Here is a 24,838-nt window from a genome sequence, read left to right as displayed (position 1 = left end):
AGTAAACGGACGCGGTGTGTTGTGTATTTTGAATTTCCGTATTGTCCCGTCTTCGGGACCCAGAGCATCGCTGGGGTTTACCGCCATGTGAGATAAAAGGGTTGCAAAAAACCGGATGGGGCATCATCACAGGGGCGGTAAGCAGGCCGGGATAACTGCACGTGTCAGTGTCTGGAATTTGTGAACGCTTAGGACACGTCGGGGTGTTGCGCTTCTTTAAAAACTGTTCTATAATACATGCCTACAAGTTATTTTCCACAGCCTGTTCAGTGTCAAATTCAGTATAAACAACCCTGTATACCATCGTCTACCGCTCCACGCTCTTATCCCCCTTCTCCGCCGTCGTCTGCTTCTCCCACATGGAATGATAGCGTCCCCCGAGAGCAAGCAGCTCCGGGTGAGTGCCGCGCTCGACGACGCTCCCCTTGTGGAGCACCACAATCTGGTCCGAGCTCGTGATGGTTGACAGGCGGTGGGCAATCGTGACGGTAGTACGACCATATGTGACCCGCTCCAGGGCGTCCTGGATCAGGCGCTCGGTGTGCGAGTCCAGCGACGCCGTGGCCTCGTCCAGGAGCAAGATGGGCGCATCCTTGAGGATGGCGCGGGCGATGGCGACGCGCTGCCGCTCGCCGCCCGACAGCTTCAAGCCACGCTCCCCCGACGATGGTGGCATATTGGTCCGGGAAGTCCATGATGCGGTCGTGGAAGGTTTGGCCGCCTTGCACGCCCTCGTACACATCGGCCTTCGGTGGCGTTCGGGCTGGCGTAGAGCAAGGTTGTAACATGATGCTCCGCGTTGAACAGCACCGTGTCCTGGAGGCACCACGCCGATGCTCTCTCGGAGGCTGTCAAGCGTCCAGGTCTCGGATGTATGCCCCATCGACCGTGGACTGCGCCCCTCCCCCCACCTCGTAAAAACGGAAGAGGAGCTTGAGGCAGGTCGACTTTCCGCTGCCCGACTCGCCAACGATGGCCGTCTTGGTGCCCGGGGCCACCTTGAAGCTGATGCCATCGATGGCGGGCTTGTTCTGGCCGGACTTGCCTTGGTAGGCGAACTTGACGTCTCGGAATTCCACCTCTCCTCGAGGGTTGGTTAGCTTGGCGGCGCCGGGCTTCTCAACAACCCCTGAAGTCTCTTTGAACAAATCCAACATGCGCTCTGCTTCGATCAAGTTGTTCTGAAGCATAGTGTAGTAGGTCCCAAAAAAGTTCAGAGGAGCCTGGAGTTGTGAGAAATAGACAATCAGGCTCACAAACTCAGCCACAGTTTGCTGGCCCTTGGAGATCTTGTAGGCCGATACGGCGACGAGCAGAGCTGTCCCCACGGAGAAGATGGAGCTCTGTGTGAGGTTCAGACCGTTCAGCGACAACTGCACCAGACGCTCGGCCTTTTGGTAGATGAGGACCTGGCCGCGGAAGCGCTCCGTCTCGGGGCCAACGGCGCAGTTGTGCTGCACCGTCTCGTAAGCCATGATGGCATCCGTCTTGACGGCATCCATCTCGCGCGATTTCGTGGCCATGTCCCGGCGCTGGCGGCCGCGGTACTTGGCCATGTAGATGGTCAAAAAGATGTACGACCACATGATGAAAAACACGATGATGGTGTAAAAGGCATCGTACTTGACGAAGAACAGGACGCCGGCGACAAAGATGTCGAAAACCATTGGGAAGACCTGAAAGACAAAATTTTCGAGGAAGGTGTTCATGGCGGCGCCGCGGCTGAGGGCGCTGGTGACCTCACCGATCTTTTTGCTGAGGTGGAAGTCGAGAGAGAGGCCGAGTACGTGCTCGAAGGCGGCGCACGAGAGCCGGCGGAAGAGCGACTGCGAGACGGGAATCCAGAGGACGGAGCGGGCGGCGCCGATGACGCCTTGATTCCCTTGCAAGGCGCGGTAGACAACGTACAGGATCATGTCTCGGTACGGGATGCGGCCGTACCCCAGGGACTCGACCAAGGAGCCAAGCTGCAAGGGAACCATCAGGTTCACAATGCGCTGGCAGATCAGCAGAATTAAGCAGACCACGACAGTGGCCTGGTACACGACAGAGTCCTTGGGCCACAGGTAAGGGAAGAGGACGCGGAAACCAGCGATGTAGTCGAACCATCCTGAACTTTGGGGGTCACGCGGCTTCCCACCTTTGCCCCTTGGCGCTGCGTGGCCATTGCCGTTTTCCAGCAGGCCCTGGCGCTCGCCGGTGGTCGAGCTCAATCGAGATGATCGTAGGGAATAGTGGCGGCGTACCACAAAACCTATCATGACGACCAACGTGGCGATCCTGGCTATGCCCAGGCCGATTAGGGCGTCACGCAGCTTCGGGTGGACCTTGATATAGCGCTGTTGGGTACCAAACAGGGCTATGATGACGCCCTCGAGCATTGCGGCAGCGACCCAAGAGTGGCAGTTGGAGGCGGTGGGCGACCATGGTCCGTCGGGGTTCGGCAAGAGGCCAGCAAGGAAGAAGAGCAGCAAGCCGACATGGGCAGCGAGGTAGCCGCTGTAGGGGAAGTTTGAATGGGGTTGTGTCCCTACAACGGCATCTCGAACAACGAGAATGATGGAGGCGAGCAGCAAGAGACTGAGAAGGAATTGGCTAGCCCAGATCAGGCGGGCATAGAAGCGTCGGATGGCTGGTGCTTCCTTATCATTTGAGTCGTCATCGGCATCATGGTCGTGATCGTTGTCGCCATTGGCTCGTCGCTGTCGTTTGCGATAGTAATAAACAGACTGAGACGAGAATAAAACCACAAATAGCCCGCATGGGTAGAGGTAGAAGGCTACCTCAAGCCCCAATTGAACTCCAGCCATGACCCTGCGATTAATGGCGAATTGAATTTATCGATTGGCGGGGAGGTCATAGACGGAGCATCGCCACGATCGCTTCCGAACTCCGAAGAAGTCGAACGCGAGCGGCAAGAATGCATGCGCGTCGTCACGTGCGAGATCGGCAAAGATCACTCCCTGCCAAGGAAATCTCCAGGTTTCCGAAGTCCCAAGACAATCTGAGCCGCATTCTGAAGTCTTAGCTAAAAAGCTTACCACCGACTAACTTCCCATCCTAACGCAGGAAGAGAGTCGGCTACGAAAGCCAAGGGTTTTACTTTGTGGGATTCTCAAACCGCACCTTTTAAAGAAGCGGCGGAATGTCCCCGTGGTGAAAATGCAGAACCGTCCGAGAGGGAAGGGTGGTCCTTCCGGGGTCTTTCCTAATCGGTCATGTTCCGTTCTTGCGGGGGGTGTCCCGCAGTTGCCGAGAAGTGTCTGGGCCCAGGTTTCTCCCTTCGCTCACTGGCCCATGAACCCGGTTACGTGGGAATGTCTATCGTAGACATTGCTCTATTTTGGGATTTGATTGTTCCGCGCGGCATATCGGCATGCACCAGTGCGTTTGGCCTCACCTGATGGCAAATGTGCCACAACAACCGCGGGGCCAGAAAGTCAGAAAAAATGTGAGAGTTCGACAGCTTGTTGCATTTTAATCAATAGAGCCAGGCACCAAACAAACTGTCAAACAGCTTGTGCCTTGCACAAACTTCAACCGACATGAATGTCCCCGTTTGCACCGAGAGGATCCCTCACGTCAGAGAATCGCGACAGAGAGAGGTACGCGGAACCACCCACCGTTGCATTGGACGGCAAACATAAAACACGACAGTCACATGGCCATTGCCTCACCACATCAACCTGCGGCTCATCGCTGAAGCTGAGGTCGGCGAAGGTCCCGAAGAAACGGCTTCTGTGTTTCCGCTGTTGCGGTGGGAACATGAATTAAAGCGCTATCCTAAAATTGCCTGGCTCGCTTGCTAGGATAAATTGAAGGCCGTTGCAACGGTCCGATGCGCCCGGCTCTTTGCCTATTAAGGGACCACGGCGACTAAACCGCACCAGTGCCGAACTTCCAGTTTGATGTTCCAAAGCAGCCCTCCTTGCGTCAGACTGTTGCCATCCTCCCTTTCTCCGCCGCCCAGGTGTCCCATCGATTTCGAGAGCGGATGGGACCAGACGGCATGGCCCATCTATGCCCCCGACTGCAACCAGGGCGGCAAGGTGTCCCTCGATAGCACCACCGCCCACAGTGGGAAGAACTCTATCCGCGTGGATGGCGCCGGTGGTTACTGCGGGCACGTTTTCTTTGGCACAAACAAGGTTCCCAGCGGCGACTTTTATGTCAGGACTTACCTGTAAGTCGGGCAGTAACCGAGGCTTACCGAGGAACTCCCATTGCCTCGTGTTAGCCAACGGTTAAATGAAATGTATAACTAATAGTATCTCCTTATAGCAAAGCGTCCAAGGCCCTAACCTCCTCGCACGTTTCCTTTATCACCATGCCTGACCCGGCCCAGGGTACCAACAAGCATCTCCGTATTGGCGGCCAAAACTCGATCCTAATGTACAACCGCGAGTCGGATGACGCCACCCTCCCCGACCTCTCGCCCCAGGGCGTCGCCGCTTCGACGGCCCTGCCTACCGGCAGCTGGCAGTGCTTCGAGTACCACGTCGGCAGCGACGGCTCCATCGAGACGTGGCTCAACGGCCAAGCCATCGCCGGCCTGACCAGCATCCCGGGCCAGAGCAACCCCAACGCCGGCCAGTGGCAACGGAGCAGCATCAAGCCCAAGCCCTCGGCCGTCTACTTCGGCTGGGAGTCGTACGGCGGCGACACCAACACCTTCTGGTACGACGATATCGTCATCAGCTCGTCGCGTGTCGGGTGCTCCGGTGGCACCAACCCCCCGGCGTCGACCACTCTTGTCACGTCCGTCACGCCGGGCCCTTCGTCGACCGCCACCAGCCTTGCGCCGGCTACCTCCACCACGAGCAGCGGCTGCGCGGCCGCTCAATGGTCGCAATGCGGCGGCATCGGCGTAAGTGCTCTTGAATCGGTTTTTTGAACAAGATGAGGTCACTGACACGTCACTAGTTCAACGGCTGCACGACGTGTGCTTCCCCGTACACTTGCAAGTTCTCCAATGACTACTACTCGCAGTGCCTGTAAAGAACCGGCGAGCCGTGTATGAGCGTCTGCTGCGTCCGTGTATATACATCTTCCCATTCTTGTCCATACTTGATGCCCTGTTAGTACATACACTGGTATATTCACTGCCCGCTATCCGTTACCTGAAGGATGTTCAGTTGCTAGGGTATATACATGGAGTTAGCCGACGGTCGCCGAGGCCTCTTTTGAACTCCAGAAGACGAATATGCCTCTTTTATAAATCGGCTGGCGGTGGGATTTAAGTTCGATATGTGAATTGTGTCTGAGTGTTTGTCTGAAGCTGCACAACGTGAGCTCGTTGCAGAGTCGAAAACGGCGCTATTTCCGCGTGGTGGCAAATATTTGTCGTAACCCAGGTAAGTTTATATTTCTTATCGCTGTATATATCTTAAGTCTGTATCTATAGGATTGGGTTACGAGTAAGCTATGGCCCTAGAGAGGCTGGTAATACCGAAAGTCTAGACCGTACCACCTATACTTCGGTGCCTGTCTTCTATCCTCTTCTCAGCTCTGTAGCCTTTACTTCGCTACTACTGCAGGCCCTGGGGATACAATCCAAATTGAATAAGATACCGCTTCAGGCCAATAAACTTGGTGGTTAGCTAGGTAGTTAGGTTGTAGCTCATGAAACGGTTCTATGATAGCAGTCTAGTCCCCCAGGGCCTAGTTCCATGAATTTCCGACACGGACGGACAACCTCTTCCGCCACCGCAACCGCACAAGCCATACTATAGAACCGCCGTCTGAAGGACAATACATCAGAGCGGATTCAAGTCTCGACTACAAGACCAACATAATGATATTCTATGAGTAGCGCCAAATACCGATTTATGGTTTGAGATCAGTGTTGTAATTATGGGTTAGTATGAAATTATATACCGAGGTACGCACTTATTATGTATTACCTATGCATCAGCCGCATCCGCGAACCAACAACCTCTGGTCCTGCAGTGGGCGGCTACAGCTAACGCTAAACGTCCTGCACCAGCCGACTGTCGGTGCCGGGCACCTCAAGACACGCGCCAGGCAACGACGAGATAACATCCACGGTAATGAGGTAGGTCGTAATTATGGAGGCTTGGCCTAGGAAGATGACATGAGACGGATGATCCAACCGTTTACACCCAGAGTATCTAGGTAGGTAGGCAAGGCAATGTTGGCAAGACGAAACCGGTAAAAGTATTCATCATCCAAGACTCACCTTACAAACCAATAGGCTTTCTAGGGAATGCCAGCAGGAGTGTCGAAGAGGCCAATTTGTAGGAATCATGGACCAAGAGAGCGGAGATGCGAACTGAGGTGCTCTGCCTGCTTAGGGACGGACCGTCAAAGGCTGGGAACATCAATGGAAAGCAAGAGCACACTCTCAACTGCAACTTTTACATTAATTTTGAACAGGAGTGTTTTAGGTGATGTATGCTGGGCCAGAACGTCCGTTGGGTTTCCACCTGCATGGCCCAGATTCACCGTAGCATCACTTGCAATCCGAGGTACACTAAAAAACCATACAGTGGTGACGATTTCTATTTTTGTGTACCGAAGACAGAGCAGAGCTGAGAGAGGGCGGACGAAAATGACCCTGTCTCTCCTCTCTTCCCAGGCGTGCCCTTCTCGGGTCCTTGGGCTAATGCGTGTGACGCGTGCGGCACTTGAGTCTTGTATCGTCCTCGGCCAATATTTGTCCTAGCCTTGCATTAGCATTCCCCACCATCTTAGCCTTTTCCGCGGCATTGTGCTGTCCAACAGCTTGAGTTCAGGGACCACCAGATCCTTCTGCTGTAAGCATCCCTTGGCGTGGAGCAATATCCCGCCGATGTTCACCCAAAGGTTTAGTTACATTCTCCCAAAGGAGTTCTCTTTGCGATGTCCACATTGTCATCACTGCGTGTGCTGTATACTGAGCGGGGAAGACCAGGTCGTCCCCTGAACCGTCTCACAACCCCCTCCCAGAGCTGGGCCGAGGTGGGCGTCTATAAGAAGCCCAAGAAAACCGCAGCCCTCTCGGAGAACCAAGCACGCTGATATCCATCTCCTCTCTCGTACGCCCTGGCCTTTCTTCCGTACCGATTCCGTCAGATCCCAAAACTCGACGACCATGGCGCCAGCACAGATCGAGTACCCCGCGTGGTTTGAGCGCATTTACGCCAAGACGAAGGAGCCGAACCCCAAGGACTTTGACGAGGACATCTCGGAATTCGGAGAGTCCGAGCCCCCCGAGTATGAATTCGATGGCGACCAGACGGATGAGAAGTACGACTACTACTTCTCCTTTATCAATCAACGCGAACAGCGCAAGGAGGATCTGAAGCAGATGAAGGAGGGCAAGGCCAGCCAGCTGGAGCTGGAGGAGGGCAAGAAGGCCAAGGTGCAGGCCGCGTACGAGGCCATGGCCGCGGCGGAGGCGAGCGGGGAGGACCTGACCATCGACCCGGAATCCTTCTACGCCAAGATGTTCAACCTTTACTCGCCCGAGTTCGTGGAATGGACCTACCACCACTACCAGCTCGTCGGCGCCAATGTGGGCTTCTTGGAACTGCGGATCTTTGACGAGGAGGAGATGCTGGTCAATGGCAACGTTCTGCTCAACACGTACAACTTCAGCAGCATCGAGGCCCACGGGACCCAGAGCTCCGCCGGCACAACCGAGCATCGCATTGGCCTTTCCAAGAATGAGGGGCAGCCAGCGGAGGAAATCGGGATGAACCTGAAAGAGGACACTGGCGAATGGAGCTTTGGGCTAGTGATTATCAACGAGGACAATGTGCTGGTGCGCCTGAGCCGGGAATTTGTCTTCAGGTCTCTTTCCACTGTAGAGATCCCTGCTGATGCGCCGGAAGTGTTTGAGTTTTGGGGCATCAGCCAGGACACGGATTATTAAACCGGGAGATGGATGGCCGGGTTAGGAGATAGAGGTATAAATTGCCACCGTTTCCTCGTGCCCTACTACCTGCCTGCCCACTGTGACATTACTATTCGTGCCCAGGTACGTATAGTTTCTACCCTGGTTCGCCGATAGCTCCCAACACGATGACGGATACCCCCGCCGGGGAACCCCCTGCGAACCCGACACGACGAAAAGTTTGATCGTGTCCGTCGGCGAACATTCAGAAGGAAAGATACTCGGCCTCTGTGGAGAGGGAGTCGAGTTCCCTCCGTGCAATGGGCTAAGCCCGACCGTCATGCTGTCCATGATCGACTAGGGTAGGTAGGTGCGTTTCAGCTTAAAATAATCCTTCTTTGCAAAACTTGACTAGGGTGGCCTTGGAATTCCCTATGATCTCTCACCTGGGCTCATGCAGCTTCTCCTTGCCTACTCCGCTAGCACTTTTTAGCTCCTCAAGAGTCTTCTTGCCGTCCTCGGTTGTGGCATCAATTACTTCCCCTTCGATGCTCATGCAACCAGACTGTTCAGGCCCGGGCGAAGTAGCGACTGGTTAGCAAAGCCTTGGCCGCGGGTTCATACGAGTCAGAAGAACTTACTTCGGCCAGGAGTGAAGCCAGCTCTTCAGCTTCGCTGGTCTCCATTTCCCCCAACACTTTGTTGACCTCATCCAGCGACCCGGTTTCTAGCGCGGCCCTCATCTCAGGCGCAAAGCTCTCAAAGATGGCCCTTGCCTTCCGTACTTCCTCGTCGTCGCTCTCCGCCGGCGGGATCACAATCCGAGCCGACGCTTCTCCGTCCACAAGCGAGCATAGCTGGACCCGCTCAACCATCCTCTCAGTTTCTGCACCATCCCGCCGCTTTTTGGCATCCCGCTTAGCCATGTCGACTATCCGCTGAAACGTCTGGGCGAGATCCTTCTCAAAGGCCTCGTGGGCTTGGTGGCCAGGCGTAGCCATGCGTTTAAAAAACAGGGACACGCCGTCGCGGCCCAGGAGATGGCAGTATTGTAGGAGAAGCGCCTGGTGCGTGTACTGCTGCGCGAGGGTGCGCGCCTCATGGCCGCCATTCAGGAGAAGGGTATAGGCCTCGAAAAGGAGGCCGTCAGACTCCCGAGAATCGTGAACAATCTCGGGGTGCGATGCGAGGAATTCATGGCTGGCACGGTAGTGGTGGTTTGCATCTTGGAGCAAGCCGCCCAAGAATAAAATGACGCGATGATCAAGGGCTTCTTCCCAGCCCAGTGGCAGAGGTGTTCCGTGCAACGTAGCTGATTTGCCTCATCCCCTCCTTCACCGGGGTCGGAAATATCGCGGACCGGTTGCGTCAGAAACTTCATTAGAGTCGACTTGCCGGAGCCAGCTTTGCCAGTGATCCAGTATAATTGTTCAGAAGACCGAAGCCAGGAGGGAAAGTCGACCCAGGGTTGGTTCTCCTGCTTGTCAAAAACCCAATGCAATGTTGCTTGGTGAGCTTCTGCGACCATTGCTTCTCGGTCAAGCATCCCTTCGTATGAGAGAGCCGATAGAAAAGCCTTTTCGAGTTTTTGTTTTCTGCGCTTGTGGAGAACAAATTCCGGGCGTCAACTCGATCTAAAGATCCGACGCCATCATACATGGCCCCTAGTAGATCTCCCTGGAGAGCTTCCGCGAGCCCGTCGGATACCTTTGGTCCCAGAGCGTCAACGATGTAGCTGATGACAGATGAGCCAAACGCGAAGTCGCTGGACTGTTGTCACGAATAGGGAGAGCGGGGAGCGCAGGGCGCAACCCAAACCAATCGTTAAGGCAGCCAATCAGGGAGAAGAATCGAGATAGCAAGGCTGTCTACACAGTAGGTGATCGCTGGGAAAAGGACCTGATCGGTAGCGATCAAGGTGGCCGTCAACGGCCGGAGCGACCGCCAGCGATCGAGGTGATCGCGAACGGTCGCTTGCGATCACTACGATCCAGGGAGCACAGGCACGAGAGGTACCTATGGGCTCAGATAGTATATAATCACTCGTTCTGGAGAGCTCTAGGAGTTCTCCAGTTAGCAATCACAACTACAGTTCGCTACAAGCTCGGAAGCCTACTGTTGAGACAAGTCTTTGTTGTGCACCCTTTGGCTGCACCGAACCTAAGCACCCTTGAGAGATTACCTTCGATCGAAGCTGAACCCTAACTGGACAGGGTCCTGAAGTAGGTTCGTCACAACTGTAGATTGTCGACCTTCCTATGGAGTTCCCGGTTATCTGATTGGGATTTATCAAGCTGCTCTAAAATATGGCGCTGGTAGTCGAGCGACTTGGTCGCATAAGACCTTTCCAACTTCTGTTAGGCAAGGCTGATTTCCAACAATAAGGGAACGGGGGGCTATTATACCTCATGGAGATCAAGAGTCTAAGAGTCAGTTGCGACCGAAACTTTTCCAGCTGAGCGTCTAGCGCTTTGATCTCGCCGCCATTCCACACCTGTTTGAAAGCAGCCTTGACGCTCCTCGTTTTCCGCTGGTGCCCGACAAGCCCAACTGCCGTAGCCCCTCCAGCATTTCCTTAGTGACGTCGGCGCATTCGTTAGAAAGCTGGAGGATTGAGTTGGCCTCGCTTGACACTTGGGTGTTATTTGGTGATTGTTCCGCGCTCTGGAGGATCCGCAAAACGTCTTCAAGATCCTTCGACAGCGTTCGCATGGCGGTGAACCGCCGGTGCTCTCTCCATCCGAGTTCCAGATCTTCCAAGCGGCATTGACAAATTGGTCTCCATAGTCCAACATCTGTAGGATGTTGGCTGCCATGCCAAGGGCTGCGATCGCCTCGGCCATTGCAGTATACTATTATGTCGTAAGGTCTTGATGCTGGGTTCTTAGCGCAGTGGCTACATGCAGTCGCTCTTCCATGTGTGATGGTGAACGGACTGTCAACGGAGAAGCTGAGCCCGTTGGGCAGCGCGACGTTGGGCATATCGCTTATCCTTTCCAGTTGATCTGGCGAGCCTGATCGATGACCAAGCTGCGCCATGCAGCCTGCGACCATTCCCGGTCGCACACACGTCGGGTTTTGGTTTGGGATTGGATGAAGAAACGAGACATTATGGATGAAAGAGTCGAGATGTGGGCCAATTGAGATTGAGAAGGTGAGAAGCTGCGAGACGTGGATTCAACCTGGTCGAGATTGTGGGGCTCCATGTCGATTTAACTTTTCATTCGATGCCCGTTCGGTACCGTCTCGCTCATTCGTGGGCCAACTCTGCTAGAAACTCGGACTTTTGATTTTTCGGTCATCCTTTCTCACTTTCCGCCGCGATGGAACCGCCAAAATGGCGAATATCAAAAGCTTGCGAGGAATGTCGCACCAAGAAAATCCGCTGCGATGGTGACGACCCTTGCGGCCGGTGCAAGATGCGCGCAGTTGATTGCGTGTACCGTGCCAAGGCACGCATCAGGGCAAGAAGAAGCCCACCGGCGCCCGTGCAACAGAGACGTGATGAATCGGAGCTGGTCCGCCCCCCAGAAGAGGACGATCATGCCTCCGACTCTCGAGCCCTTCAGAACCACAGCGTGGCGGCAACACACCGAGCATCGCCGTCCATGTTGCTACAGCTGTATTATGGCCCGTCGTCCAACTTTTCGATCGTGAACTTCATATACCACCAGATCGAAGGCACGAGGCCCGTGTCGAGCCATCAAAAGGAGGTCCAAGAGATGGGACCCGGTCTAGACCGTTTCAACTTACGGCGACTGTACTTTGGCGACCTGGCTGATAACGCCGAGTCGTGGCGCGTGACCAACGACACGGCAGCCATGCTCGTTGATCGAGAATTGGCTGGCCGTCTCCTGGAGCGGTACCTTGCCACTTACTGGCATACTATGCCTATCTGGCCCAAGGACGAGTACCGCCGCCAGCTCGCACGCCTCTACGTGCCGTCTGAGATGTCCTCATCCAAGAACCCCGACACAATTGTCGTCCTGTTGTCTATGGCAATGGGTGCTTCCATGCTCGAGGAGGAAGCAATAGCGCAATTTCTGTTCCAGAAGGCTAAAAGGTGGTCGGCCAGATTTGACGAGATGGTCAACGTTCAAGCTGTTCAGATAGCATTGCTCATGATAAGTCCCTATCTTGCTCTTTACTACTTGACCAGACTATCCAACACCCGCCCACTCGCAGTTTTACGCCGAAAGAGCAAGGCCCAACTCGGCCTTTTTGGTGGCGGGCACTGCAGTCCGCAAAGCGGTAGGCGCCGGCCTTCACAAAGATGTTACGGGGACTGCGCAATCTTGCGAAGATACTCGTCAGCGGAGAGTAACGATCTGGAGCCTCTTTTTCTGGGAGACGTAAGACCCCCGCTCTTCCCAAGCCTGGAGATTATCTCACTTCCGCCTAACAACCATCCCGCTGTATCTTAGGTGGCTCTGTTTTAGTCTCGGTCGTCCAAGTTCGTTCCCCGAGGCCGAAATGAGAGTACCGCTTCCTGCCGAGCAGAAGTTCTTGCAGTCACTTGTGACGCTAGCTCGGCTCATGTCCAAGTGCGCCACGCACATCTACAACCAGAATCACAAATCCCTCGCCCCTATTTGGAAAGCTGCAAATGAGATTCGTCGGGAGCTTCTCCAATTTGCCGAACAGCAGCGCAAGGATTTCAACTTTGGCCTGGTTGGTGACCCGGGCGCCGGCGAGCTCGGGGTCTGCCAGACCATCATATCGACCAGTAGGGCCCAATACATCAATGCCCGGCAACAAGATTATCTTAGCTAACTAGCCCCTTGTAGTGTACCATCACACGCTGGTTCTGGTATTTCGCCCATTTCTAGTGCTGCGCGCTAAACTGCGCCAGGAGGACACGGCTTCCGGCAGTAATACTGCCACTAACGGCAACAGTTTGCCGATGCCGCCACCATGGTTGGATAAGGCATGCGAGTTTTGCCTGGAAGCTACAAGGCATTGTCTTGTTTTCCTTGTGGGTGCCTGCGAGGAAAATATCCTGTGTCGTGTAGGGAACCCCTGAGCGCGGACGCTGTGACTGTCCTGGTGCTGACTCGGTTGTTTAGGAGGTCAAGTACCACGCCTTCTTCATCGAGAGCGCATCCCACGTCTTAGCATTGGATATGCTCGGTGATAAGATCACCGGCCGTTCCAACCTACCTTGGATCCGATCGGGGATCCGGGCCCTCCGGATGATGCCTCGGCCTGGGAGGACTCAGAAGAGCCGGGTCCACACGGAGGACCTTGCAGATAACCTCGAACGCATCGCTCGTTTTGTATATCCGGATTTCCGGGTCAGTGCCGAGAGCGCCAACCCTGCTGTGGATACCGCCGCAGACACGAATTATCTTAGGGTCAACCCAGCACAGCACCCCTTGCAACCGCCATACCCCGATGTGAGCATGGCCTTCGGCCACACCTCGCCGGCCACCATATCGCCCTCTACCATTCTTAACCATGAGGATGTGGAGCAGCATGCTGATCTTACGCCTCCAGATGGTGGATGGAACTTTGACTTTGCAACCGCCGATATGGAGGCTTTCCTGTCGATTGATCCCAATTTCGACTCCTACCAGCTTCCCGTATACCCTTAGTTCTACTTTTAATGAAGCTTCTATCTCACAAACAATCCCAGCCCTATTAGGAGGGGGTCAAGTGGTGACCGTTCACCCCTGGCAGTGCTTATGCCGTCATTCGCGGATATGGAGCACGCCGGATATACGGATATACGGATATGTCAACCGTTCAGACGACCACGACCTCGCTCTTGGGGACGCCGCAGATTCCCATTCGTATAAGAGTTGGAAACAGTAAAGCTTTTCGTTAGAATGGTGGACTTCTTGTTTTCCAGTTACCTCGTGTACTCGATCCCTTAATTAATCTCACCCAGGATGGCGTGGTCCGCAGAAGCCGATGCCCCCAGGCACACCCCTTTCGATGCTTCAGCTAGCGAGACAGACGTCGAAGTCAACCATGCCTTCCCGGGCGAGGAGCATCCCAAAGATAACGCCTTCCAGAAACGACTAACTCTCACCTTCAATAATGTCACCGTCAATGTGACGGCCCCGGGCGAAGCACTGGGCGATACCCTGTTGTCATGGGTAAACCCAAGCCAGCTGTTGGATGTCTTTCGGAAGAAAGAACATACTAAGAGGGTATGGACATAGCATACAGATGTGATCCAAGTTCGGGAACTGACGCGGTATCAGGCCATTCTGCATGAGGTTAGCGGTCAGGTCAAACCTGGTGAAATGGTGAGCGAACCAAAGCAAACCATTCATTCTGCATATTGACGCATAAACGTATTAGCTCCTCGTCCTCGGCAGACCCGGTGCCGGCTGTACGTCTCTCCTCCGTGTACTGTCCAACGACCGCAAATCTTTCGACGAGGTTGAAGGTGAAGTGTGGTACGGCAATATGAACTGTCAGCGGGCGAGGCAGTACCGCCAGCAGATCACCTTCAACACCGAGGGTACGTACGCCCATGCGAGTGTTCCGCTTTTGCGCCCTAGATGGAGGTGACTAACGAGGTGCCAGACGATGTCCATTTCCCCGCCTTGACCGTAAACCAGACCATCAAGTTCGCCCTGCGGAACAAGGTGCCCCGGGAGAGGGAGGAACACTTGGAAGAGAAGCAGCAGTACGTCCGACAGACGAAGAACAGCATCCTCGGTTCTCTAGGAATCGGCCACACTGTCAAGACCAAAGTTGGTAATGAGTTCATCCGCGGCGTGTCTGGGGGGGAGAGAAAGCGTGTATCCCTGGCTGAGATGATGGCGGGCCATGTAAGTGCCAGATCTCAGTAAATAACTCCGAGCACCTATTAAAATGTTGCAGGGCGCGATGCAATTCTGGGACCAACCGACCCGTGGTCTTGACTCCAGAACAGCTCTAGAATTTGCCGCCACACTGCGCGCTCAAGCCGATCAAAACGGACGAACCATCGTGGCCACCATGTACCAGGCAGGTAACGGCATCTACAACCAGTTTGACAAGGTGCTCGTCCTGGCCGATGGATGCGTCATATACTACGGCCCCACAAGTACAGCTCAACGCTACTTTGAATCCCTTGGTTTCGTGTGCCCCAAGGGCGCCAATGTCGCCGACTTCCTGACCTCCATCACCGTTACCACCGAGCGCGTCATCGCTCCCGGTGCCCAAGGCAAGGTACCCACTACACCTCAAGAGTTCGAGAGAGCATATCAACAGAGTTCGATGTGCCGGCAGATGCGCAAATCCGAGCAGCCGGTTGAGACCCTTGCTGCCGAGGCTGTCAACCTTGAGGAGGCGGTTCAGAAGGAAAAGAAAGTGAGGCGCGTGAACGGCAAAAGAAGTCCATATACCGTCGGTCTCCGAGACCAAATCATCAACTGCACCATCAGGTACAACACCCCCGCCTCAACCATTCCACCCTCCCCCAAAACTAACCACCAACCCTCCCCCACCAGACAAACCCAAATTATCTTCAGCGACCGACTCTCCCTCGCCATCAAGCTCATCTCCGCCACCATCCAAGCCCTCGTCTGCGGCAGCCTCTTCTACCACCTGCCCACCACCAGCACCTCCCTGTTCCTCCGCCCCGGCGCGCTCTTCTTCCCCGTGCTCTACTTCCTCATGGAAGCCATGTCTGAAACCACGGCCTCCTTTACGGGGCGCCCCATCCTCGCCCGCCACAAGCGCTTCGGCTTCTACCGCCCGCTGGCCTTCTGCGTCGCCACCGCCCTGACCGACGTCCCCGTCGTTTTGCTCCAGGTCTCGGTCTTCTCGCTGGTGCTGTATTTCATGGCTGCGCTGCAGATGGACGCGGCCAAGTTCTTCACCTTCTGGGTGGTGGTCTGCGCGAATAACCTGGCGTTTTTGCAGCTCTTTCGTGCGGTGGGCGCGCTGTGCCGAAGGTTTGGCATGGCCTCGCAGCTGACGGGGTTGTTGTCGACGGTGTTTTTTGTGTATGGCGGGTATTTGATTCCGTTTCGGAGCATGCATCCGTGGTTTCGGTGGATTTTTTATCTCAACCCGGGCGCGTATGCGTTTGAGGCGTTGATGGCGAACGAGTTTGCCGGGCTGCAGCTGGAGTGTGTTGCGCCGCAGTATGTGCCATTTGGGCCGGGGTATGATGGTGATGGTTTACAGGGCCATCGCGGGTGTACGGTGCTGGGGAGTGATAATGCAACTGGGATGATTGATGGGTATGCGTATATTTCGCAGCAGTACTCGTATGCGACGGGGCATATCTGGCGGGGGTTTGGAGTCTTGATTGGGTTTTGGATCGCCTTCATTGCTGTTACGGCGCTGGCGTTTGAGCTGCGTACTGGGGAAGGGGGTTCGTCGGTCCTGCTGTACAAGCGTGGGCTGAGAAACAAGAAGAAGGCGGAGCAAGATGTTGAAGCTGTTACTGTCACTCAACGGGGGGAGGGGAAATCAGGGACGTCTCTGGTGACGGCTTCTCCTCCTCGGCCTGTTAGGCAGTCTACTTTTTGCTGGCATAACTTGGATTACTTTGTCAAGTACCAGGGCCAGCAAAAACAACTGCTTGATAAAGTGTTTGGCTACGTCCAACCGGGGAATCTTGTGGCGCTGATGGGCTGTTCTGGCGCAGGAAAGACGACGTGGGTTTATATCTTGTTTGTTTGTTTGCCGCCCGCGCTAACATTGTCTAGTTTGCTCGACGTCCTTGCTCAAAGAAAAGACTTTGGCGAAATTCACGGCTCCATTCTGATTGACGGTAAACCACAGGGCGTCAGCTTCCAGAGAATGACAGGCTACTGCGAACAGATGGATGTGCATGAGGGCACTTCGACAGTCAAAGAGGCGCTTGTGTTCTCGGCTCTCCTGCGCCAACCACCCGGTGTGCCCAAGGCGGAAAAGCTTGCTTATGTCGAGCATATTATTGATCTGTTGGACCTGCATGACATCTCAGACGCCCTGATAGGAGGTATGTGTGATTACCCTTTTTACTTGGTGGTATGCTAACCTGCAATAGTACCTGGCGCCGGTCTTACCATTGAACAGCGCAAGCGGGTGACACTCGGCGTTGAGCTCGTGGCCAAGCCCACTCTACTGTTCTTGGACGAGCCGACTTCGGGCTTGGATGGACAATCTGCTTACAACATTGTACGCTTCTTGAGACGCCTTGTGGAGGGTGGCCAGGCTGTCCTTGTAAGTTTAGGCGTTCCCAACATGATGCTTCTCCTAATCAGATACTAATCTACTTCTCATTAGTGTACGATTCACCAACCATCAGCAGTCCTCTTTGAAGCCTTTGACGCCCTGCTTCTCTTGGCCAAGGGCGGTCGTATGACCTATTTTGGGGAGAGTGAGCGCGAATTCTATCCGTGAAGTTTCTCCCGCTCCCTGCTGACTTTCCTTAGCTGGCAAAAACTCGGTCAAAGTGCTCGACTATTTCGCACGCCATGGTGCGCGATGCCCGCAAGACACTAACCCGGCCGATCATATTGTCGAGATCATCCAAGGAGAGGGTGAGGCCAAAATTGACTGGGTTGACGCGTGGAACCAATCTCCGGAACGCCAGCAAGAGCTCGAAAAGCTCATGTCTTTGACGCAAAAGGATGCTACCACCGTCGACCACGAGAAGGAAGATAATGCCGAGTTTGCATCGCCAAAGTGGTTCCAGTTCAAGATGGTTCTGTACCGGCTGATGGTCCAACTGTGGCGTTCGCCTGTGAGTTTTGACTTGATAATAGTCAAATACAACGTAGGACTAATAATTTCTTTGCAGGATTACGTCTGGAACAAGATTAACTTGCACATCTTCGCGGCCTTGTTCAGCGGCTTCACGTTTTGGAAAATCGGAGATGGCTCCTTCGATCTCCAGCTGCGAGTCTTTGCCGTTTTCAACTTCATCTTCGTGGCACCAGGTTGCATCAACCAGATGCAGCCGTTCTTCTTGCACAACCGTGATTTATTCGAAACTCGTGAGAAGAAGGTCAGTTTCTGCCCAAGGCCAAGAAAACCTAAGGGGAACTGAATAGAGTGCTGACTCGGCCAAAAAGTCGAAAACCTACCATTGGGTTGCCTTTATCGGCGCACAGATCGTGTCCGAGATCCCCTACCTCATCTTATGTGCGACCCTCTATTTTTGCTGCTGGTATTTTACCTCCGGGTTCCCGGTAGACGCGCGCGTCTCTGGTCACATATACCTCCAGATGATCTGTATGTCAACCAGCCCTTCACCCCCAAGCCACTTCCCCTACAATCCCACCACTAAAAAGCGGGCTCCGCACGCAGTCTATGAATTCCTCTACACATCCATAGGCCAGGCCATTGCAGCCTATGCACCCAACGAGTACTTCGCGGCCATCTCTAACCCGCTGCTCCTCGGCTGTGGCCTGGTCTCTTTCTGCGGCGTCGTCGTGCCTTACACGGCCATGCCGGCCTTCTGGAAGTACTGGCTCTACTATCTTGACCCCTTCCGCTATCTCGTCGGCGGCCTCCTGGGCACCCTCCTTTGGGAGGTCCAGGTGAAATGCAAGCCCGACGAGTTCACTTCGTTCAATCCGCCTACGGGTCAGACTTGTGGCGTGTACATGGCGGACTTTCTTGCATCGAATGCCGGGTATGTGGAGAATGCAAACTCGACGACATCGTGCCAATACTGTCCTTACGCGACGGGTGGTGAGTATGCTCAGGTGTTCAACCTGAATGAAAAGTACTACGCCTGGAGAGATGTAAGTGGCCTCACCAATACCTGTCGATTAAAGTACCATGTACCGGTTTTATTAACTCTGGCTGCGCACAGACGGGTATCACGGCGCTGTTTTGCATATCATCCTATACGCTTGTCATCGTGATGATGAAGCTGAGGAGCAAGAAGACGAAGAGCGCCCGGTCGGATTAGACTTTGTTGAGCTGCTGCCTGGACTTTGATATACTATAGAATACCTAATTATAGGGGCTTTGGGTTCTGGGCTATCTTCGCGTAGCCCAAAAAGGCTCCGTCGTTGTGGCTGAGAATGGTTGGTACTTGGGTGGTCATGAAAGAAACAGCTCTCAAGCTCTGGGGCGTGGCACGGGCAGAGCCCGGAGCCAGGCTAATGTTAACGCCGCAAATTCCGACACCTGCATCCCGCTTCATTCTTTTCACATTCTTCTTTCTTCACGAGTCTTGGATCAACCCGATCGTTAGGATGGACCAGGGTATAGCCCGATTAGGAAACCACTCTCTGGTTGGACGGTCGTCTGCATTTCCGGAGATCCGGAGGAGACGATTTGAAGGCCGAACTGGACGTCATCTTTGAGCTACCGAAGCCCTGTAACCGAGTTCTCGGCTTGTCTGCCGGCCCCTGTCAGACCGTTCGATGCACGCTTCCCCACTACCCGTTTAGGAAACCACTCTCGCACTGGTTCGGTGACTTCAATACATCTTATTGAAACCGGAGGCGGCGTCACCACGGAGTCTGGTATGGATCATGATTGTCGCCACGGAGCGAACTCCCTACCTCCGATGGGACGGACATGGCAACAGACATAAAAGACTGTTCTCACCCCGTCCATATCAAACGTAAAACCGACCAACATCTCTTACAAATTACAACAACCACATCAAGCAACCAGCCCCTCCAAGCATTTAGTTCCAACCCCAACCATCAGCTTCAGCTTCACGCACATACACACCCATCCCCTTCCAAAGAAAGAAACCTTAACCCCCCAAAGAACCCCCCCCCCCCCCCCCCCCCCCCAAACCCAACCACCATGTCCGACGACGTCGCCACCCAAAAGCGCAACCTCCCCCTCCGCGCCACGCGCGCCCTCTGCGCCGGCAAGACCTACATCGTGACCGGCGCCAACGTCGGCCTGGGCTTCGAAGCCGCCAAGCACCTGGCCTCGCTGGGTGCGGGCCGCGTCATCTTGGCCGTGCGCACCGTCGCCAAGGGCGAGGCGGCCAAAGCGGCGATCGATGCGGCGGCGGGCACGGCGGGCACGGGCGTGGTGAGCGTGTGGCCGTTGGAGTTGGAGAGTTTTGAGAGTGTGAGGGCGTTTGTGAGGAGGGCAGAGGCCGAGTTGGATAGGATTGATGCGGTGGTGGAGAATGCGGGGATTGCGCTGGCGGAGAGGGAGATGGCGGAGGGGCATGTTAAGCCGGTTACGGTGAATGTGTTGAGTACGTTGTTGATGGCGGTGTTGTTGGTGCCCGTGATGAGGGCAAAGGCGGAGAAGGTGGGGGATGGGGTGCTGCCGAGGATTGTGGTGCTTACGAGCAGGTCGGGGTTTGGTGATGATGGGCGTGTGGATTGGGAGGGGGTGAAGGGGGATGCGATTAAGGGGATGGATGCCGAGGATATGGTGCCGGCCAAGACGTGAGTCGATGCCTCGTGCTGTTTTGTACCCCCAGAATTGGGATAGGTCGGCTAACATCTGGATAGATACCCGTTGTCCAAGCTCACCGAGGTATTCGCGGTTCGCCATCTGGCACGCGAAGTGTTACCGGTCGAAAAGGGGGGCGTCATCATCAACCTGGTTTGCCCTGGACTATGCGTCACCGAGCTTAGTAGAAACGCCCCTGAGGAATTCACAACGCGCCTACGCCACTTGCACAGCTTGTATGGACGGACGGCCGAAGACGGCAGCCGCACGCTGCTGCACGGCGCTGTGGCCGGTGTAGAGAGCCATGGGAAGCTGCTTCACTCTTGCGAGGACGGCGAGTAAGTTGCCCTGCTTTCTTGCGAGGAAAATCCGCTGACTAACGAGTGCTAGGCCCGACGTCCCCGACTGGATCAAGAATGACCTTGAGGCGCAGAAGAACACCTGGGAGGCCATTGCCAAAGAGCTGGAGGTTGCTGAGCCGGGCTGCGTGGCCAACATGCTGTAGTGGGCGGGTTTATCATGCAGAATGCTTTGTGGAGTCACTAGGGAGGTGTATTGCTCACTAGGGATAGGTAGTCTTGAACTTGCACCACTCTATCACCTTTGAAAGCCAACCGCTTCCAGTCCCATACACCTTTCCCAAAACACCTTCCCCCGCCTTCCATGCCACGCCTCAACCCAAGGAAACCTCTCCAGCACACACGCCACATCATCCCAACCATCCAACCCCAACCGTCTCGTCACCTCCCTTGTCCCCTCAACAACCCACACCCCACCCGTCCCCTCCCCAGAGTCCAACACCCCCGCCACAACCCCCATCATCACCATCCACAGCACCATCTCCAGCCCCGCCCGCTCCCCCTCCCCATCCCAAACCTCATCCCCACCCATCCATCCCCCACAAACCCACTCCACCACCTCCCTCGCCGCCTCCCCCAACCACGGCACCGGCAAACGAACCTTCACCAACACCCCCGGCCCACCACCCCTTAGGAAACTGGCCACAAACGCTGCCAGCCCGACGCACACGGCCCGCTCGGCGGTGGTATAACCTTCGGCAGCAGCAGTCACAACCAGGTTCGTAGCATCGCCCCGGACCAGTCTCGGAGATTTAACAACGCCGTCACCACACCGATCCGCCGCTCTCGCATCATCGCTGGGAGGTATTGATGGCGGTGGGAGGAGTTGTAAGGCCTGTAGCCGGTAGCCGAGGAGGATGAAAGTGCCGTGGACGGCGGCGCTAGCAAGTTTGTGGGTTGGGTGGGGAGTGGTGGTGGCGGTGGAGAGGAGGACGGCGGTGTGGGTTGCGTCGTGGAGGAGGGTTGCTAAGGGGATTGTGAGGTGGAGGGGTGTGGTTGGAGATATGGGTGTGGGGAGGAGTAGGGATGGGGACGATGATGGTGGTGGTGGGGATGGGTCGAGGGGGTGGGAATCTTTGTTGGTTTTGACATGGCTGTTGGGTATGGGGTGGCTGGAGAGAAGTTGGAAGGCTTCTTCGAGTGCGAAGCGGGCCGGCGTGCCCAGGTTAAGCCAGTATTCGATGTCGGATCTGGGGGGGACGGTGTCAGTAGGGAGTTGAGACACGCGGCCTAGGCCTCTTAGTAGATACCTGGCCCACTCGGGCCTTTTAGGGGGTTACACGGGGACGCACCGGAGGATCTTGCGGGCTATGTCGGGATTGTTCTTGGAAAACTCCAGAATGCCACCGCGCATCTGGAGTATGCGCTGCATTCCGTCCATATGGACAAGGCCGCGGTGGAACTCGCCCTGCTGGCGTTCGTACAAGCCCAGAATCAACACCGTCGTCACAGTTTCGGTTGATGCAGCATCTTTTCCAGAGAGGCGCGTGTTGACGAGCCGGAGGGCCAGGCCTAGATGACGCATCCTCGCTTTCCAGTTCCCATGGTTGGTAACAGGAGAGGGATATGAAAGACCCGGGAGGCTGGGACATGCGGCGAAGAACACAGCCATGGCGCCGTGGAAATCTGTAGGTATGTTTAGCAACTAGAGGTACGTGGAATCGTGGCCACTTTAAAACTAACAGGCTTCGTCTTGGAATAGGGGTTGGAGGGACCACATCTTGGATTCCGAGCTGTAATCTAGAGCGAGGTCTAGTTCGGGAGCATGGCGGACCCCGTCCAGGAAAGAAATAGCTGGGGGACAGTGGTCAGCATGCTGAAGAGTGAGCCAGATCGCTCAAGGTACTCACCCCTTTGAACAAGATCGAGCGCGCCAAATCTGTCGCCTTGCTGTAGGTGGGCTGGAAGGGCACTCGGACGTGGAAAGCCAAGGATTGATACACTACCACATATTTTGCTGGATTCAGGTTGTTCATGGGCGGATGCGGTCTGTGGAATTGGTGCCCTTGCTGGCTTTCTCAACAACTCTTTCTTGGACCGCCGTGAAATCTTCTTTCCGGCGTTACGGCCGATAGCCACATGGCTGCGGATGCGCTTTCTCGCGGTCTTGTCGATGGTGCTGCTGTTGTCGACGAATTCAAACTTCATTTTGTCCTTGGGGACTAGGTTACAATGGTGCGCCGGACACTACTAATTACTATTACTTGTTGTAACAGAATAGTTGTTTAGGATTTAGGAGTAGCTTAGTCCTCGGCCATGTAATCTGAAAGAAGTGGGGTGAAAGACCGTAAGACGGAGTTAACGGTGGTAGTGGGATTGGCGGGATGTTCCCGTGTTGTCGAGTTGGGGGCCAAGGGGACAGACCAGGGTTTGCTTGCCAGACGAAAGTGTCACAGGGTTTGATATGAACCTGGGTTTTGGGGTGTGGAATGGAGTTTACGGCAGCTCTCAGGGAATGAAAGCCATGGGAGGCCAGGAAAGTCATACACACACCATGATCTGTCCGGAGGACAATATTACGGTCAAACTTTTGGAAATTATCAACTATGGAAGGAAGGTAATAGAGTCAGTGGTCGCCAGGAAGGTCACTCAAGCTGCAGAAGTCAACGGCCTCCTACCAGATGAACAAATGGGGAACAGGGCACACCGCTCCACAGAGCTGGCTGTCCGGCTAGTAGTAGCCCAGGTCCAGGAGGCGTGGAGACAGAAGGGTGCGGCATCCCTATTGCAACTGGACATCTGTGACGAACCTACTTCTGGACCCGGTCCTGTTAGGGTTCGGCTTCGGTCGAAGGTAATCTTTTCAAGGGTGCTTAGGTTCGGTGCAGCCAAAAGGTGCACAACAAAGACTTGTCTCAACAGTAGGCTCTCGAGCTTGTAGCGAACTGTAGTTGTGATTGCTAACTGGAGAACTCCCAGAGCTCTCCAGAACGAGTGACTATATACTGACTACATCCTGTGGCTCTTTGAGGGTCTAGGCAGCTCTCGAGAGCTCACTAGAGCTCATGCTCTCGGTGGCTCTTGAGAGCCCTTGAGAGCGGCCTCTGACTGGTCGCTCTCCTTTGGCTCTCGGGTACTACGAAGAGCACCCCGTGATTGGCTCATTTAAATGATTGGCTCGGGGCGTCCCGCGCCCGGGGGTCCCGTTTGTTGGCACATTCGTGACACCAGACGGGGAGCTTGTAACCCCGGATAAGCTAGCCGCGTGGCTGAAAGAGGATATCCTCCTACGGCGGGTAAAAGTGCCGGCGGTACGGCCTAATAAGCCGCGCGGCGCGTCCCGCCGGCGGGCGAAGACGGCGACGGATGCCGACGATGATGCCGAGGCTGCGGCCTTGGGCGAGGCCCAGGTTCTGACGGAGACCATAAAAGTATCGCTAGAAGAGGCGGTGCAACTCCTTGCGGATGACAGAGAAGATTACAACCCGCCGGCTACCTTTGCGCCTATGGGGGAAGAAGACAAGGCCGCCGTCAAGTGTACCCTGTTAACGAGGAGCACCGCAGACGTCTATGTCGCAGCCGTTCTCGAGCTCTGGAGGCTGCAAGTTGCACATGGGAACCCTAACGTTGAGAACCCTCGCGGCGCGGCCGCCTCGACCGGGAGACCTTTCAAGACCGCGGCGCCGACGGGATCCAGGCCGGTTACTCGCCCGAAGAGTGGCTGCGAGTGCAGACCACCCTGTTAGGCGGAACGGCCCAGGCGCCGCAGAACCTGCGCACCCGCGTCGACCTCCTTTTGGTCATTAATACCTTCTCCGAGGCGAAAACCGCCGTAAGATGGAGCTGGCCGACCTCTCCCTGCTCGACTACCCGGCTTCCGAAGGCCCGACCCCGTGCGGCTGCCTTGTCAGCCTCCTCCGAGACGGGAAGATGAACAAGACGCGAGGAAGGAGTTCATGGGCTCGCTCCGCCACAAAGACCCACTGCTCTGCACGCAGGGCGCCCTTGCACAGCTCTTCTTTTGGCGGTGGCATATCGCTGGCGAAGACCCGCCTTCCTTTCGGCGCCGACAGGATTGGTATAGGATCAAAGTCCTCGTCGGGCGGGACCGCGAACAAGAACTCTCGTACCCGGCGCAGCTGCAAGAGACTTGGCGCATCTTCGGGGCAGCCGGTATAACCGCCGCCAAAAAGACGCACCTCCCGCGCCGGACCGGTGCGCAAGATGCCAACACGCACGGCTCATCTCTTGCTCAGATTTCGCAGGCCGGCCGTTGGAACCAGAGCGTCCTCGTGAAGGCCTATCTCACCCACCTCCCCCGCGAATTCATGCGAGTCGTCGCCGGCTTTTCGGCCAAGGCAGGCGACTACTTCATCGCCCG

At 55.4% G+C, this 24,838-nt stretch overlaps 9 protein-coding genes across 9 annotated transcripts in view; 6 read left to right on the top strand and 3 right to left on the bottom strand.

Annotated features, from left to right (window-relative positions):
- Nucleotides 1–307: 307 nt before the first annotated feature.
- CHGG_10529 (uncharacterized protein) lies at nucleotides 308–2,810 on the bottom strand (the record flags this gene model as incomplete). Its single annotated transcript, XM_001228455.1, has 3 exons — nucleotides 308–763; nucleotides 912–2,702; nucleotides 2,784–2,810. 3 exons carry the CDS (start codon nucleotides 2,808–2,810, stop codon nucleotides 308–310), a joined length of 2,274 nt encoding a protein of 757 aa, XP_001228456.1.
- Nucleotides 2,811–3,545: 735 nt separating this feature from the next.
- Nucleotides 3,546–4,998, top strand: CHGG_10528 (uncharacterized protein; the record flags this gene model as incomplete). The annotated part of the gene is made up of 4 exons (XM_001228454.1): nucleotides 3,546–3,605; nucleotides 3,891–4,183; nucleotides 4,282–4,867; nucleotides 4,924–4,998. The coding sequence occupies 4 exons, from the start codon at nucleotides 3,546–3,548 to the stop codon at nucleotides 4,996–4,998; spliced, it is 1,014 nt and encodes a 337-aa protein (XP_001228455.1).
- Nucleotides 4,999–7,093: 2,095 nt separating this feature from the next.
- CHGG_10527 (uncharacterized protein) lies at nucleotides 7,094–7,876 on the top strand (the record flags this gene model as incomplete). The annotated part of the gene is made up of 1 exon (XM_001228453.1): nucleotides 7,094–7,876. The coding sequence occupies one exon, from the start codon at nucleotides 7,094–7,096 to the stop codon at nucleotides 7,874–7,876; it is 783 nt and encodes a 260-aa protein (XP_001228454.1).
- Nucleotides 7,877–8,175: 299 nt separating this feature from the next.
- Nucleotides 8,176–9,365, bottom strand: CHGG_10526 (uncharacterized protein; the record flags this gene model as incomplete). Its single annotated transcript, XM_001228452.1, has 4 exons — nucleotides 8,176–8,194; nucleotides 8,284–8,402; nucleotides 8,479–9,037; nucleotides 9,094–9,365. 4 exons carry the CDS (start codon nucleotides 9,363–9,365, stop codon nucleotides 8,176–8,178), a joined length of 969 nt encoding a protein of 322 aa, XP_001228453.1.
- Nucleotides 9,366–11,160: 1,795 nt separating this feature from the next.
- On the top strand, nucleotides 11,161–13,431 carry CHGG_10525 (uncharacterized protein; the record flags this gene model as incomplete). The annotated part of the gene is made up of 5 exons (XM_001228451.1): nucleotides 11,161–11,965; nucleotides 12,039–12,189; nucleotides 12,277–12,563; nucleotides 12,625–12,812; nucleotides 12,904–13,431. The coding sequence occupies 5 exons, from the start codon at nucleotides 11,161–11,163 to the stop codon at nucleotides 13,429–13,431; spliced, it is 1,959 nt and encodes a 652-aa protein (XP_001228452.1).
- Nucleotides 13,432–13,728: 297 nt separating this feature from the next.
- CHGG_10524 (uncharacterized protein) lies at nucleotides 13,729–18,740 on the top strand (the record flags this gene model as incomplete). Its single annotated transcript, XM_001228450.1, has 11 exons — nucleotides 13,729–13,992; nucleotides 14,147–14,309; nucleotides 14,375–14,622; nucleotides 14,675–16,443; nucleotides 16,495–16,769; nucleotides 17,079–17,150; nucleotides 17,206–17,516; nucleotides 17,574–17,780; nucleotides 17,887–18,007; nucleotides 18,110–18,522; nucleotides 18,732–18,740. The coding sequence occupies 11 exons, from the start codon at nucleotides 13,729–13,731 to the stop codon at nucleotides 18,738–18,740; spliced, it is 3,852 nt and encodes a 1,283-aa protein (XP_001228451.1).
- An 806-nt stretch (nucleotides 18,741–19,546) lies between these two features.
- Nucleotides 19,547–20,663, top strand: CHGG_10523 (uncharacterized protein; the record flags this gene model as incomplete). The annotated part of the gene is made up of 3 exons (XM_001228449.1): nucleotides 19,547–20,151; nucleotides 20,218–20,496; nucleotides 20,549–20,663. The coding sequence occupies 3 exons, from the start codon at nucleotides 19,547–19,549 to the stop codon at nucleotides 20,661–20,663; spliced, it is 999 nt and encodes a 332-aa protein (XP_001228450.1).
- A 1,130-nt stretch (nucleotides 20,664–21,793) lies between these two features.
- Nucleotides 21,794–22,665, bottom strand: CHGG_10522 (uncharacterized protein; the record flags this gene model as incomplete). Its single annotated transcript, XM_001228448.1, has 3 exons — nucleotides 21,794–22,143; nucleotides 22,201–22,311; nucleotides 22,368–22,665. 3 exons carry the CDS (start codon nucleotides 22,663–22,665, stop codon nucleotides 21,794–21,796), a joined length of 759 nt encoding a protein of 252 aa, XP_001228449.1.
- Nucleotides 22,666–23,011: 346 nt separating this feature from the next.
- CHGG_10521 (uncharacterized protein) overlaps nucleotides 23,012–24,838 on the top strand; it is a gene marked incomplete at both ends in the record, with an annotated part of 2,693 nt that continues 866 nt past the window's right edge. Inside the window, 3 exons of the mRNA XM_001228447.1 lie at nucleotides 23,012–23,311; nucleotides 23,715–24,198; nucleotides 24,295–24,749. Of these exons, the coding sequence (XP_001228448.1) occupies nucleotides 23,012–23,311; nucleotides 23,715–24,198; nucleotides 24,295–24,749 (1,239 nt within the window). The remainder of the gene's footprint in view (nucleotides 23,312–23,714; nucleotides 24,199–24,294; nucleotides 24,750–24,838) is intronic.

Source organism: Chaetomium globosum, genomic scaffold (assembly GCF_000143365.1).
Source record: "Chaetomium globosum CBS 148.51 scaffold_7 genomic scaffold, whole genome shotgun sequence".
Lineage (NCBI taxonomy): Eukaryota > Fungi > Ascomycota > Sordariomycetes > Sordariales > Chaetomiaceae > Chaetomium > Chaetomium globosum.
This window is presented reverse-complemented; position numbering and strand designations above follow the sequence as displayed.